This window comes from Doryrhamphus excisus, linkage group LG8, assembly GCF_037039965.1.
Source record: "Doryrhamphus excisus strain RoL-2023G ecotype Guam linkage group LG8, RoL_Dexc_Guam_v1.1, whole genome shotgun sequence".
Classification (NCBI taxonomy): domain Eukaryota; kingdom Metazoa; phylum Chordata; class Actinopteri; order Syngnathiformes; family Syngnathidae; genus Doryrhamphus; species Doryrhamphus excisus.
In genome coordinates this window covers 12,410,553-12,425,198 of record NC_136364.1, presented here as the reverse complement: position 1 = coordinate 12,425,198, position 14,646 = coordinate 12,410,553, and the positions used below count along the sequence as shown (strand labels likewise).

General features: G+C 43.4%; 1 protein-coding gene across 2 annotated transcripts; it reads right to left on the bottom strand.

The window, feature by feature from the left end:
* Nucleotides 1–266: 266 nt before the first annotated feature.
* On the bottom strand, nucleotides 267–14,646 carry LOC131134673 (dapper homolog 3-like). Of its 2 annotated transcripts, XM_058080181.2 has the most exons (5): nucleotides 14,442–14,646; nucleotides 14,082–14,328; nucleotides 4,841–4,955; nucleotides 4,069–4,176; nucleotides 267–2,971 (listed from the first exon to the last, which is right to left on the bottom strand). In XM_058080181.2, coding segments are annotated over exons 1-5 (1,926 nt in total). In that variant the 5' UTR covers nucleotides 14,444–14,646; the 3' UTR covers nucleotides 267–1,517. The 2 variants fall into 2 exon arrangements, with proteins under 2 accessions (XP_057936164.2, XP_057936165.2); XM_058080182.2 differs by having other exon boundaries at nucleotides 14,082–14,646.

The following is a 14,646-nucleotide window of genomic DNA, read 5'->3' as shown; positions in this document are numbered from 1 at the left end:
GCACTTTTTTGGAATTTGGAATCATTCACAATCCTTATATGAAAAATGAACACATATTTATTTCCCTTTCTGTGCATTCCAGGGCATATGAGCCTGGGAAATACATTTTGACGCTAAAGCCCTCACAAAAAAAAAACAGTCTTCAATTTACTAAGCTTGTATGTTTCACATTAGTGAATGTGATGGTCAAAATTCCCCAAAAAGTGCAGTACCCCTTTAAGGAATGATAGTGTACCACTATCACTGCTGCTGCTATTGACATGATTCTCTATGCTGCCATCTTCTGTTGTTGCTGGTTGTAATTCTTCAAATAACCGAGTGTAAAACTACCCAGAGAAAAGTTGCTTTATTTTCTTAAAAACCACATTCATCCCAAACAAGGCCACATCATGGAAATACAGGTGTACCGGTGTGCTGTCTCTTTATTTGTGGTCATGACCTTAAAATGACCTCCGGAATGATGACTGACTAGCTTCAAAGACAGCTGACAACAATTTAAGTCAGTCACTATGGACGTAGACGCCTCATCGCTTGATTTTATTTAAAGAGCTGATAAAAAGTGAAGCATGATAGTACCGTGGATTATATTCCTGTAACATGAGTGGTCCTGTGCAAAAAAAAAAAAAAAAGTGAGTCCTGCACAACACACGCTCAAATTGCAAGGGTTGGGAGGCAAGGGAGTATTATTACTTATATTATTATTATTATTATTACTATTATTATTAATACATTCATTCTTTGTCAAGTGGCCCCAAAAATGTCAATTCTTTTTGTATTTACAGTGCATGAGTTTTCTTATGAAAGTCGACTAAATTCTGCTTATGTCAGTTCTTGCCTTGGCCATGATTTGGGAGAGAACTCAATGTAAACACACGTCAAAAAAGATATTATTTCACAATGTGCTGGTTTAAAATAACACATCTCCGGTCTTGCGTTTTAAGTCTGTTTGGGAGAAGACGCTGCCTAGATTTATGCTACGTCTGACTTTAAGAGAGGATCTTTGCAAAGGCTTGTGCAAAGGTCTTGGGAACCATCAGATGTATTCTTTAAGCTGACATCATGATATTTTATGAGATATTTTATTTGGTCTTGTTATGCTACTTCCTGGTTTATGAAACCATTGCATGCTTCTTTATCCAGATCCTCACCATAATTTAATGTCTTTGTATTTTATTGCACAAGTGTATGTGTCCCGCTATTTACTGCTTTGCACGTGTCAAAGGTAGTGGCGGCTACCGCACACAGTTTAGAATAGGCTAGCATGCGCAGGAAGGAATTTACGACCCATGAACCGATGACTCATTGATAATAATTCCTTTGGACATCAGCTCCATAGCGATAATGTGGGCATCGTCAACATTGAGTAATTTGGTTTCAATTAACGTCACTTAGGGAAACATCAAAGCCGATCCATTTTGATGTGGATGCTAGTTGGAAGCAACCATGACGTGTCAGCCTTTAATTAGAAGCGCAGCGCAGCGCAGGGTTGGGCTTAGAAAAGCCGCTGACAGTCAGATTCACACGGTGGTCATGACTTTGAGGGATCCCGACCGGAATCGCAGAATCTTCTTCTTGAGGGCGTGCGAGGCTTTAATCTTGACAAAGGCCTTGGGTTGCGACGGGGGGTTGGTGGCGGCCTGTGCTGAGGGTGAGGAGGAAGAGGACGTAGAAGCGAGGCGGGGGGGAAGCTGCTGAGGCCACACCAGACCGCCGCTCTCGTCTGAGTCACTGGAAAGCGAGCTGGAGGCCGGGGAGTACACCTCGCTCATGCTGGACTCGGACTCAGCGGGAGCGGCTCCGGCGTAGGCGTCTTCTCCTTGGCAGAGTGGCGCTCGCTGCTGGAAGTCGGAGGGCCAGCGTTGAGAATGCTGATGGTGCTGCTGCTGCTGATGGTGACCACTGTGACCGTGGCGAGCTTTTCGAGGCGCCCTCCTATGTCCTTGCTCCACGTGGCTTTCTCCTTCATCTTGGCTGAGCTCCAGGTTGGAGCACCAGCGCCGACTTGCCTTCTCGTTTGCTGGGGATGCTATGTGGACCTTAGCCACTTGCCCTTGAGCCTGATGTCTCTCAGTGGTGCTGTACCTGCGCTCAGGCAGCACTCGTTGCCCCAGGAGGCTATTCTCCGACTGGGACCGACTGGTTTTGCTGCTGGACTTCTTCGATCTCTGTTTGTCATTGTGGTTCTTCCTGGAGGTTCTAGGCTTGGGGTGGTCGGGAGAAGCTTGGCGAACTTTGGACTGGGGCGGGTTTAAGTGTCTGGGGGATCGTAAGGGCGCATGGCAGGCTTGCCCTGGGATGTATTGAGCACTTACTAGATTGTGTTTGTGATGAATTGAGGGCTGTGGATGCGCACAATGCTGGGGGGACGAGGGTTCACGACAAAGGTTAAGCGCTCCAGCAGTGCAGTTGGGGTCCAGGGAGGGCGGAGGTGATGGTAACCTCCCAGTCAGGGAGTGTGGCCTACACTGGGGGTAGGGCAAAACCAAATAACGCTCCTCTTCCAAAGATGGGGCCTCTCCTCTGCAGGCCTCACCCTCAGGAAGGTCACAACCCCAACTCTGGTTCTTTGGGTTTGGCAAAGGGTCAACTTGAGGCCCTGGATGCTCTGTGGAAAGAGAGGGGCTTCTCCTGTGTAGGGCGCTACTATGTGCGGGGGTGAAGCAGTAAGCTTGATCTGGGTTGAGTGTCGTGCGAGGCTGACACGGCCGCGGTGAGAGGGTGTGACGCTGGACTAGATTAAGGATGTAACCTTCCACCCTCACAACCTGCGTGTAGTCCCTTTGATCTCCTGGAGCATGCTGCTGCTGGTGCCAGGGTTGGTCGCTTCTGCTGGGATCAAACATCCATGAGTCCACTGGGGTTCCTTCTTCCGCGATGCCTTCCAGAGGGGGGTGGGGGGCGGAGAATGAGCGAGGGAGGCCAGTTTGAGGGATCATCATGTCTGCTTCTCCATTCAACATGAGTGGATCTCCTATACAGAGACAAGAATATATTAAGTACTGGGGGCAGAAGCCTTCACCTAAACCTTCTAGTTCAGGGGTGGCCAAACTACGGTCCGGGGGCCACATCCGGCCCGCCCGTTCTTTCCAAAGTATTTCATTTAAACTCAACGTATAACCTGGCATCATGGCTTGAGCCAACCTTTTGATGGTTTAAGTAGCTTTTTTTTTTTAATCAATTTTGTTATTTGATGTGGTCTGTTTACAAAGTGCTCCTGAAAAAAAGCACATATAGCAGATTGCATGACACTTTCACAGATACCATAATTCCAGGTGGACTGTTACGTGTAAGCCGCCCCCGTCAATTTTGTTAAATCAATTTTGTTAAAAAGGTTTGCCCATCCCTGTTCGAGTTGGACTGTAGTCCTCCATCAAGGCCAACAAAGGGTGTGTGCAAATACTATTAAACCAAGGTCTGCGGTTAAGAGTGTAGACCTCCACCAAGCTCTTGTGTGTGGGAATGAGCAAGGAGTTCATCGAGACGATCGAGCCAGCATGACGAATTTATTCAAAAGTGGTAGGAACACGAAAACTGGGCACCAAAACTAGCCTCAAACATATCCACCCACCTCAAAAAAACCCACATACCGACAGTAAATAATGGAAATGGTATGCGTTCATAAAACATACAGAGGATGAGATATTTTCCTTAAGGAGACATTTAATGACAGTTTGATGGAGCTCTAGCAGGACTTCCAGGTAACACGTAGCGCTGTGCTCCAAGTGATAGAGCCGTCAGCATCCTGGTGCCTTCCACAACTGAGAAAGACTATATTACATTACATTTTGAACATGTTACCCCTGCAAGATATTTCCTGCGTCATGTGTTGCAGGGTGCAAACTTTACACCACTTTCACAAACGGCATTTAAGTTTCACGTCGCAGACATGATTGTTTTGGTTTGGAGCCACAGATATCCTCCATGTAGCAAAGCAGGCTATAGTAACAAGATCAAGTAAAGCAGCAAGGCCATTATTTATTGACACAAGGCTTATAATGACACGGCCTCCACAGCTCCATGCTGAACAGGAAACGCAGAAAAAGGGAACATGTGTGTTTACTTTCTTACCCACAGACTTTGGCCTGTCGGTGTAAGCGCAGGAAGAGACCATCTCGGGGGGCTCCGCGGAACAAGATCTCCCTTTAGGCGACTGACCTTCACTCGACTCATACAAACCTGAAGAGAAAGTGCAGCTTGTGTGAGAAAAGAGAAGCTTATTTCATGCAGGCATATTTTGCATGTCGACCACAAAATACCAGAAGAGAGGTGGGACAGTGAAGCTCCCGACTGGGGTCTCCCCTCCTCCATAACAAAATGATTTTCTGGGGCCTGCCTTGGGGTGTTTTCTCTCTCAGTGTATAGAGAAAGAAATGTATTCCTTTTTGCCTCTAACATAGCTGAAGGTAGCACAGCATGGTAAAAAATATTTGTTTTTCTCAAGCAGCTGCATTTCCTGAAGTATTCTGGCATCTACACTTTGAAAACTGTAAATAAATCATGCTTTTGTTGCTTGAAGATACAGTTTTTAATGGCAAAATCAGTCATCGGACACTTCATTAGGTATCAAATGACACTTTCTGAGGTGTGCATGTTTATTATTTACATTTGCAGTAGGGTTATTGTTATTCTTGCAGGTTTCCTTTCTCCATAGCAAACATGCAGACTGGTTGCATTCCTGTCTTTGGCTTATGTTAATTTGCTCACACAGCTCATTAGATTGCGGTAGTGTACCTAATGTTGTATCCAGTAGAGTTTGGAGTTTGGTTCAGGAGCTCATTCTATGCAAAAATATGCTAATTTCTGGACTGATTCCAGATACCTGAACTGGGTCGAGAGTCACCTGTGTCTGTTTGAGTACCGCCATGGCTGCTATGGTGCTCGGCGTCGATGCGCAGCTCTCCCACCTGTTGCTCCAGCGCTTGCACGAGGCCCCACGGGGAACTCTGAAGAGCACTCTGAAAAACAAACAAACAAAGAAACAAACACACCCGTTCGTCATTTGCATTGCATGCGCATCCTCTGTTCGGGGAACAAAGCATTAAATAAAGATCAAGCACTGAATGCAAGAGATGCTAATGACTGGAGCACGGGATTAATATTTATCCGAGAGGCTTTTATTCCAGCACAGAAAGGCTGAATTTCAACACAAATATTAATGCCAAGTCATTGTGCAGAAACATGCTATAATAATCAAATATGGAATATACTTCATATTAGTCAGTGTACAGCTATTGTGTACGTGAGATAATGGTGTCCAATGGTAGTATCATGGTCTGGGGCCGCATGAGTGCTACCAGACTGATGTTCATTCAGAGGAAACATGAATTCCGACGCATACTGTGACACAATGAAGTGAGGGTTCCACTTTTCAATTGAGCATGACCATGTTGGACACAAACAGAAAAGCATGCTACTATCGGATTTGCAATGGCTGACATGAGGGATTCATTGCAAGAAGATGTGCAACAGTGGTGGCGTTATGAGCTCTCATGACAGGCTGATGTTTTGTTTTTTTTTTCCCCACACATGACCCACGAGAGCCTGTCAGACAACTGCTACATTGTATTCACCATTAGGGACACGTGCACAAGCTGAGCTCCAGCAAAAGACAACTGATCACACCATAAGCTGCTTCTTCTATGACCTTATTTAGCTGCTTGAGGAGGACAGAATCTGAGAAGCAGCTACTAAATCCGACCATAATCATCAACACACTGTTGTAATTGGTCCATTTTTATGCCAAAGATACTTTTTAATGATGTTATAAGAGAAGTGAGCAGCTTATGAACAACAATCACAATAAAAATCTACCATCCTTCGTTGGCGTAACTTGGTTTACCAATCAGAGGATGGATAAATGCTGATGTTATTGCAGTGAGGCGATTCTTAAATCTGACACAGCCCCGTTGCTGATAGTGTTTAAGTGACAGGGGCGAGAACTCGTGATTCTGAAGGCTCAGGGAAGATTATATTGACATGGCAACACATAGAAGCTGAGGCCTGATTGGACAAAATGAAACCTAGCATGCAGATACACTAGTGGAAGCTGTGCAGACAGAAGAAACATTGCGAAATGAGGATGATAGACTGTTGGGAATGCATTCATACAATTTCACGAAACAAATACTGGAATTGGAGTTGTAAATGTAATGTTTGTGTGTGTTGTAGTATAGTACACTACCGCACAAAAGTTTGGGATCACTTGCAAAAAAAAATCATTTTCATGCAACAATTTTTTTCCATTTCACAAAATTTGTATCCATTTCACAAACAATTAAAATTAATTAGATAATTTTCAAAGAAGGATGTACATTTTTGCATAGAGGCCTACTATCAACAACTGTCAGTCCTCTGCATCAATCTCCTGGTATGGCTGCTAATCCAAGTTCATCATTTTATAAGGCTAATAGATGATTAGAAAAGCCATCTAAAAATCTAAACTAAAACTAAAATCTCTTACCATGCTGTTAACTACTCCCTTCAGAGAGCAGCACAAACTGGGTCTAACAAGGACAGAAAAACGATGCACAACTGTGCAAGAGAGTGTGTAGTTTAAGACAAAGATGCCTCACAGCTGCACTAAATAGTAGCCATCAAACACCAGTGTCAGTATCAACAGTGAAGCGGCGACTTCAGGATGCTGGACTTCATGGCAGGACTGCCAAGAAAAAGCCATATCTCAGACTGGACAAAAACATTTCCAAGTCATCCCAAACTTTTGAGCGGTATTGTATGTGTTCCCTACGGGAGCTTAGTGGCAGGCGGACAAATGTGTGGAAGTGACAGGAAGTGACATCGGGGGTTCATCGGTTCCATACTAAGTAAGTAAGTATCACAGTCTGTTACATTAAAACTACAGACACAAAGTTGTCTTACTAAAAGCACTTTTAAACTGTTTACATTCCAACATATTTTTAAAATAGACTTTCAACACAAAAAGTGATTCACATTTTTCTTTTACATCAGTCTTTGACATTTGGTACAACCTGTTGGAAACTTGCTCTGTATTTTTCCTAAGCTCTCTGACCATTTTTTGTGACCAGATGCCTGGAATGGACCTATTTTGGAATATCAAAGAATCCTTGAAAACAATCCTGGATCCATACAGTGATCCGGCCTCAAAATGTCATCAGTTCTTCCATATTGAACAGACAATTCCCCCATAATTCATTCAAATCCATTCAGGAATTTAGAAATTAAGATAAATGTGTTTGTGCTTTGCGGAGGTACTAACGGACCTCTAATGTTTATTCCACCTCAGACCTTCTGTGTGTGAATGAATAAGAGAATAAAAGATGTCAACATCCTCTAAAAGGTCACATGGCCTTCATATTTCTAAAGAGAACATGTGAAAATACATCAGAACGTTGCCTCCTTTTGTCCAACAAAAGTTGCTCCTGAGGAGGTTCAATTGACCCACGCTAACCTACGCTTCCCCAATAACCTTGTCACCCCCCACAAACGCCGTCGTTGCTATTGTCTCAACATGGGCGCTCATTGTCTGGCAACAAACAAAGCCTCGGCATCACTCCGTCAATATGTTCTTGTGCGCCATAGGGACCACGAGCAGGGAGCTTTTTTTCGTTATTAACGCCAACTGAAATCAATGAATCAATAGTGCAGTTTCACACAATCCGTTGCTTTCCTTGGTGAAGATAAATAGGAGGAAGGTGCAAAGCAATTGCAACATTTGATGGTGTGGTTGTGGTAAAAGGCAGCTGTGACATTATTGTGTATTATTAATGCTCTCACCACACTGTGCACTATCTTTCATTACCCTTTTACTGCATCCTCAGCCCTGGTGGGGGGATGGGGGCAAGTGGAGGACAACGCTCAGTCAGCCTCACCTCTCCATAAAGCGGCTGTATAGAAACACTGGGGCCAATAGACTCCGAGAGGAGAGCTACTCCTGCCGTTCCAGTGTGAGGAAGATGGAAAAAATGCTGGCTGGTTGAGATCATAAAGCAGTCAGTGGTTCATCACAAGGACATAAACATCTATGGAATGGACCAATGAGGCAGCCGCAGTCCTGGAGCCACTATAATTAAATCACAGAGGACTGTGGGAGGCCACACACACACACACACACACACACATAAACACCATATTTGTATCCATGTGAGGAGTATCGGTGTCGTAATGCATTCCCTTGCCTTTTTCTTGCCTGATGCTAACACCGCAGCAAAGTCACCTTAACTTTCTCTTTGCAATCATACACATATCCTCAAATGCTTACGCTGCATTCAAGACAATTGGGAAATTTCCGACCTCTAACCGCAAAGAAATACACAAGAGTATGGGTGGATTGTGTCCAATTGATGGTTCAATTACTGTAATGTCCTTCCTGAAGCAGTGGAGGAAATATGGAGTCCCCTACTTGTTTGTGACCAGCAGAGGTGCTGTTGACCCACGCTCAAAGTGTTTGCGGTCTACAAAATAAATTTAGCATATTTTTTATTATTGGAATTCCCGGCAGCCTGCAAGTATAGTTTAATTTAATGTGCAGATAGTGCATGATATGCTGCTGACAGTATATAAGAAGAACAACTCGCTGATGTGCCTACCTCAGCTCAGCAATGCATCGTTATTCAAGACATGATATGCTGCTTACTACTAGGATTTATGAAAATTAGAAAGAAGCAAAAAGAAAATATAGGACTCAGAATAAATCATTACTCAAGACAATGTATGATATGTCGCTTATTGGTATACCTTACTATACTTAAACAGAAACAGACTATTCTAACCCTCGAATGTATTTTCATTCAAGACAAGGCATGATATGCTACTTACTGTCATGCCTTACTAAAATTAGAAAGAAGCAAAAAGAGTATACTAGACGTAGAATCCATTGTTTTTCAAGACAATGCATGATATGCTGCTCACTGCTATGCATTACTAAACTCAAGAGGCAAAAAGAGTATCCTGGACCTAGAACGCATCGTCATTCAAGACAATGCATGATATACTGCCTTCTGCTATGCCTTACTAAACATAAAAAATAAACAGAAAGAGTATACTAGACCGAGAATGCATCATTGTTCAAGACAATGCATGATATGCTGCCTACTGCTATGCCTTACTAAACATAAAAAATAAACAGAAAAAGTACACTAGCCCTAGAACGCATCATCATTCAAGACAATGCATGATATGCTGCCTACTGCTATGCCTTACTAAACTTGGAAAGAAACAGCAAGAGTATATAAGACTTATTGTCATGCTTTACTAAACTTCAAAAAAAGGAAAACAAATATACTGAACCCAGAAGGTAGCATTATTCAGGACAATGCATGGAATGCTGTTTACTGCTACAGTAAGGGCCAAAGTAGCCGACAAATAGCGGCGCCATGATGAGATCACATGTTCCACATCAATGTACTCAGTGAGCACTGAAGCAACACCGTCTGCATCTCCAGTTCAGAGTACTATTAGAAGACCCAAATTGAATCATTCAACACTTTTTTTTTTTTTTACAATTAATGAGTGTTTCCAGTGTGGAGCATGTGCCAACACACTCAGTGTTGACATAAGCTCACAGTGAATGGCGCTCATTAGCATGCCGTGACTGGCTGCTAGGTGCTGAATAAAAAGGCAGCAGGGTGGCAGGAGGCTGCCAAAGGCTGTGTGAAAGGAGTCACTGGAGTGCGACATGCGCCAGGCTGCCCTCGGCTGACTGACAGCTGACACAGCGCCGTGTGTGTATGCGTGTGTGTGTGTGTCATCCAACATGCTGACTTGGTGCATTTTCCAGAGAGCTTCATTTTAATTTAGTACGCATGGGTACATGGTTTGCTTTAAGGACACAGTCAATCAACCCGCTGTTCAATTATGCTGCGACTGCATTAGGTTACACTAGCCCACTTTAAATATCCAGTGAGAGGTTTTTGTTTGTTGTTTGTTTGTGCATAAAATAAAGAGCTGAATTCATTACCACTATTTCAAAATAATTTACATTGATTGAAATATACAATTTATTTACAATAAATTTACATTTGTTTTGAATATAAAGATGAATGTGATAATTCGGCCTTTGCAAAGACACATTTGATTGATGTTTTGATGAAAAAATATGAATTTAATAATAATAATATTTATATATTGTAATATATATTGTATTATTATTTATTTAGAATAATATTTAATTTAATAATAACTGCTTTTCAAGTTTCTATATATTATTTTAGCAATTGCCAAAGGTGTATTTTTGACCATGAAAAATAATAATATGATTAAAAATAGCATCTAATAATAAAATAATATAACATAACATAATAAGAAATAACTCTGGTTTCCTCCCACATTCCAAAAACATGCTAGGTTAATTGGCAACTCCAAATTGTCCAAAGGTATGAATGTGAGTGTGAATGGTTGTTTGTCTATCTGTGCCCTGTGATTGGCTGGCCACCAGTCCAGGGTGTACCCTTCCTCTCGTCCGAGGACAGCTGAGATAGGCTCCAGCACCCCCGCGACCCTCGTGAGGAAAAGCGGTAGAAAATGAATGAATGAATGAATGAATAAGAAAAAACTCTGGTTTCCTCCCACATTCCAAAAACATGCTAGGTTAATTGGCGACTCCAAATTGTCCATAGGTATGAATGTGAGTGTGAATGGTTGTTTGTCTATATGTGCCCTGTGATTGGCTGGCGACCAGACAGCTAGATAGGCTCCAGTATATCCCCGCTATAATGAGGATAAGCGACATACATAATAGATGGATAATAAGAAACATTATAAAAGAAGACAAAGAATAATGTAAATCAAAATTTAGCATGAGACAGTGACGTTGGCGTATTGAATGATGAAACCGAATAATGATTTCTTGGCATTCCTTGCAGACATGACCGTCTCGCACACAGTCTGCTACAACAACAGTGAGTGGAAGTTGAGAAGGAGGTCAGCTCGTCATGCGTCACCAGCTGCTGTCTGCCATCCACACCCTGTCAACACCTCACGTTGGAGAACAGCAGCAAAGGTCAGCGTCAGCCTGGGGGGGCCACCGCCACCACCATCAAGTACGCACATACAGTACACCGCTACACTGCACGGGTGATTGGGGATTTGGCTTTTAAGACATACGGCAACGGGGATTCAATTAGACGCCTGCCAACATCATCCTCTGGGGACTTTCCTGGCTCGTGCAATGACTCACACGCTTGGGTTGGCATCATAGTTAATCGACATCGATCCACATATGTCGGCTGCTAAATGAAAACAGGAAATATGGACACACCCCTTTACCCCTCCTGGGAGAAAAGGCACGTCTCCTTCATGGACCTTGAACACAACGCTTGTGATGAGGAGGAGCTCTGATTGACTGCAGTACAACCTTGAAGCTCACACGGCCCAGAAGCAACAAAACTGAGAATTTCTGGTAAAAAATTATTGTAAAGTCTTTTAAAAACCTGGATTTCAAGCTGATGTCATGCATGATGTGACAAGAACGCAATATGTCAGCATTTGCGTTCTCTTTCTTTGTTGTGCCACCATAACAACTGGAAAGGAGCGACGCTAACCATAGAGCATGACAATGCCACTGAGGTTGTGAAATTGAGAATTATCTGAAGAAATAGTCTGTGATGTCACAATGAGACATCGGTATGACTGACAAGATGGCAGCTTTTGATATTAACCCTAACCCTAACCCAACAGAGAAAGTGTGATGATAACCATAGAACCACAAATTAAGCCCATTTGGAAAGAAGCGCACACCCAAGATGTCAGTGTTCTTCACGACGCTTTCTAACATAGTTGGGACTCGCATTCAAAGCGGTCAAGTTTGAGTGTTAACTTCTTCTTACGCTTATGCAAGAACTAACGATGCTGAAAAGGGGAAGGACACTTGCGATGTGACTCCCTTTTGCTTTACACTTTCATCATTCAACTTAAGAGGGAGCATTTCATTGATTTTATCAGCCATCCTTGACTTCTTTTTACACTTTTTACATGAAAAAAGTGAGGGAAATCTGCAAGGCAACTCATTCTTCCATTATCAAATTCAGCTGGAGTGTTTTATACTGCACTATCAATAGTGGTTAACTTCTTTTTACACTTGCATGGCAGCCAATAATGTTACAAAAGTGAGGGAAACGTGAACCGCTTTTGCTTTACTCCTTCGTTTAGAGTCTTTCATTGGTTTTATACTACACTTTGGATAATGGCCAACTTCTTATTACACTTGAATGTCAATTCAAAGTGTTGGACATCTGCGATGTGACTCACTGTTGCGTTACTGATGTCACTGAAGTTACCGGATGTACAAAAAGATGCACATGCAGTCGTCCTTTGCAATATCGCAGTTCGATTATCGAGGTTAACTCATTCATTCATTTTCTACCGCTTATCCTCACGAGGGTCGTGGGGGGTGCTGGATAGGCGGGGTACACCCTGGACTGGTCGCCAGCCAATCACAGGGCACATATAGACAAACAACCATTCACACTCACATTCATACCTATGGACAATTTGGAGTCGCCAATTAACCTAGCATGTTTTTGGAATGTGGGAGGAAACCGGAGTACCCGGTGTACAAACTCCACACAGAGATGGCCGAGGGTGGGATTGAACTCTGGTCTCCTAGTTGTGAGGTCTACGCGCTAACCACTCGATCGTCGTGCAGCCGTGGTTAACTATGATGCATTATTAGTCCAAAAATATGGAAAGACAAAGGTATATGTAGTATTCTGGCCACTAAGTGCCAGTAATGTTTCATCATTGAGACATGACATCAGATTACCATCACGCTGCATGGGGTCAGCCATGGTATGTTCTCCATGGTAGATAAAGTCAAATGCAGTTCTCCTCCCATTCAGTGTGGATGTGGTCATTTTTTGGTTTCTCTGTTTTAAACCCTTTCTGAAGTTCTGGATACAGTAAAGAAATTAGAGGCTAACTATAGTTAGACAGTGATCTGTAGCACATTACAATTCAACACTGTGGTGTAAACAAAGAACAATAGGAATAATAGGAGTGTAAAGGTGATTGTAGGTTGTTTCTAGATCTATCTAACAATGGTAAAAAATATATTTAGGAAGTCATTAACATGTTTCTATATGTTCTAACTATGAAAACATTCACCGTATTAATACTAAATCCCACTTCGCTGAAACCCTTATTTCAATCTAGTGTTATAATGACACAATAATCTTACATAAAATGTCAAAATTGAAAACAGACACTTTTTGGCCCATCTTGAGATGTCAGTTAAGATGAAAACGGTCCAATATTTTGGCATATGTAGCAAAATATAACCATTATCGTGCTTGATTGCCTCTTATGATCAGGTGTACTTAATGTTGTGACCATCCAGCCGTGTTCAAGGCCACCAACCATCCCATCATTAGTATTCTGGTCCACATGCATCTATTGTTAGGACCCCCTGGTTGAGGGGGGAGGAGAGAGAGAGGTGGCCCATTTAATTTCTCTCATGTATGTTTATAATAAATATAATAAATTATTTCTTTTCGTTACAAGGTCCAATCACTTTGGTTACTCATGAGGAACAAAAACACAGTGACTATGTAGTCATTATGCAAATGAGCTAGGCTACAGTATGTACAGTAAACGACTGATGCTGCGTGGTGCGTTCGAGTTCCAGTCATCTGAGATGCTCAAGGCTCGACGTAATCCTCCCTGCTGCTGTAAACTTTTTGTCTCCTGCTTTTTTTAAAAGAAACACACCGCCTTGTTGTGGGGATATGAAGAGCACTAAATAAAGCAATCACTCATGTCTTTATGATGTGGAGAAAGCTGCAATAAGAGCGGGCTTGTAAGGCAGTAAACAGCCACAAAAGTGCATGATGGGGGGAACAATGGGCCATTAAATGCTCGATCTGGTTCTCCAAACGGCTGCAATGCTTGCTGCTCCACCCCCTGATCTGTTCGCCCACAGGCATAAACCCAACAGAGAGCCTATTAATCAAGTTAGGGAACTTTTTTTTTTTGCAGAAAAGGGTCACTTCTGCACAAAAGGCAAAAGTCCCCAAGAGGATTAAGCGGATTTTTTGGGAAAGAAAAGCACATGCAAGAGTGTTTGGACTTCCAAGAAGAAGGAGAAACATGAAACAAATCAAAGTTGTTACCAGCTGGCGCCTCAGTGTCAGGTTTTCTTGGCCCCAGCTGCTGAACCAGGACACGTCCCCTCCTGCGTCGGGGAGATCCTGCTGCTTGGGCCGAGGGTCGCCCAGAGCCAGCGCCCCGAGCACCAGACCCTCCTGCCGCTGCTTGCGGAGCTCCAGCTCACACAGACCGGCCAGACTGGCCTCCAGGCGCTCCTTCGTCCGGCTGCGCTCCACCGTCACCGGGAAGGAGAAGGCGCGGTGCATACTCCTGGAAGGGGGGGGGGGGGGAGTCCACAAGGATTTAAAAAAAAAGTCGTCTTTTTAATCTACACGATGTGGCGAAGATTGGAGCAGCATGCTTCCCCTCATCACCAGCGATACATTTTCTATTTTTGCAGCTGTCAAACGGAGCCAAGGAGCCCCGCCCCCGCCACGCTCCACGCACTGAGACAGGCTTCAGGCCGGACCGAGTGCGGCCCACCTCGGCTCGGATTGGACCGAAAGAAGCGGATGGGGGTGTCTGGCCCTCCCATCCCCCTCTTGATTCATTCCAGACACTGCGACCTCACCCATCTCTCCCACTAAT

Coding starts and splice junctions, on each gene's coding strand:
- LOC131134673 (XM_058080181.2), bottom strand. Junction 4,956..14,081: donor TGACACTGAGGCGCCAGCTG/GTAACAACTTTG, acceptor TTTGTTTTTCAG/AGTGCTCTTCAGAGTTCCCC. Junction 4,177..4,840: donor CGGTACTCAAACAGACACAG/GTGACTCTCGAC, acceptor CTTTCTCTTCAG/GTTTGTATGAGTCGAGTGAA.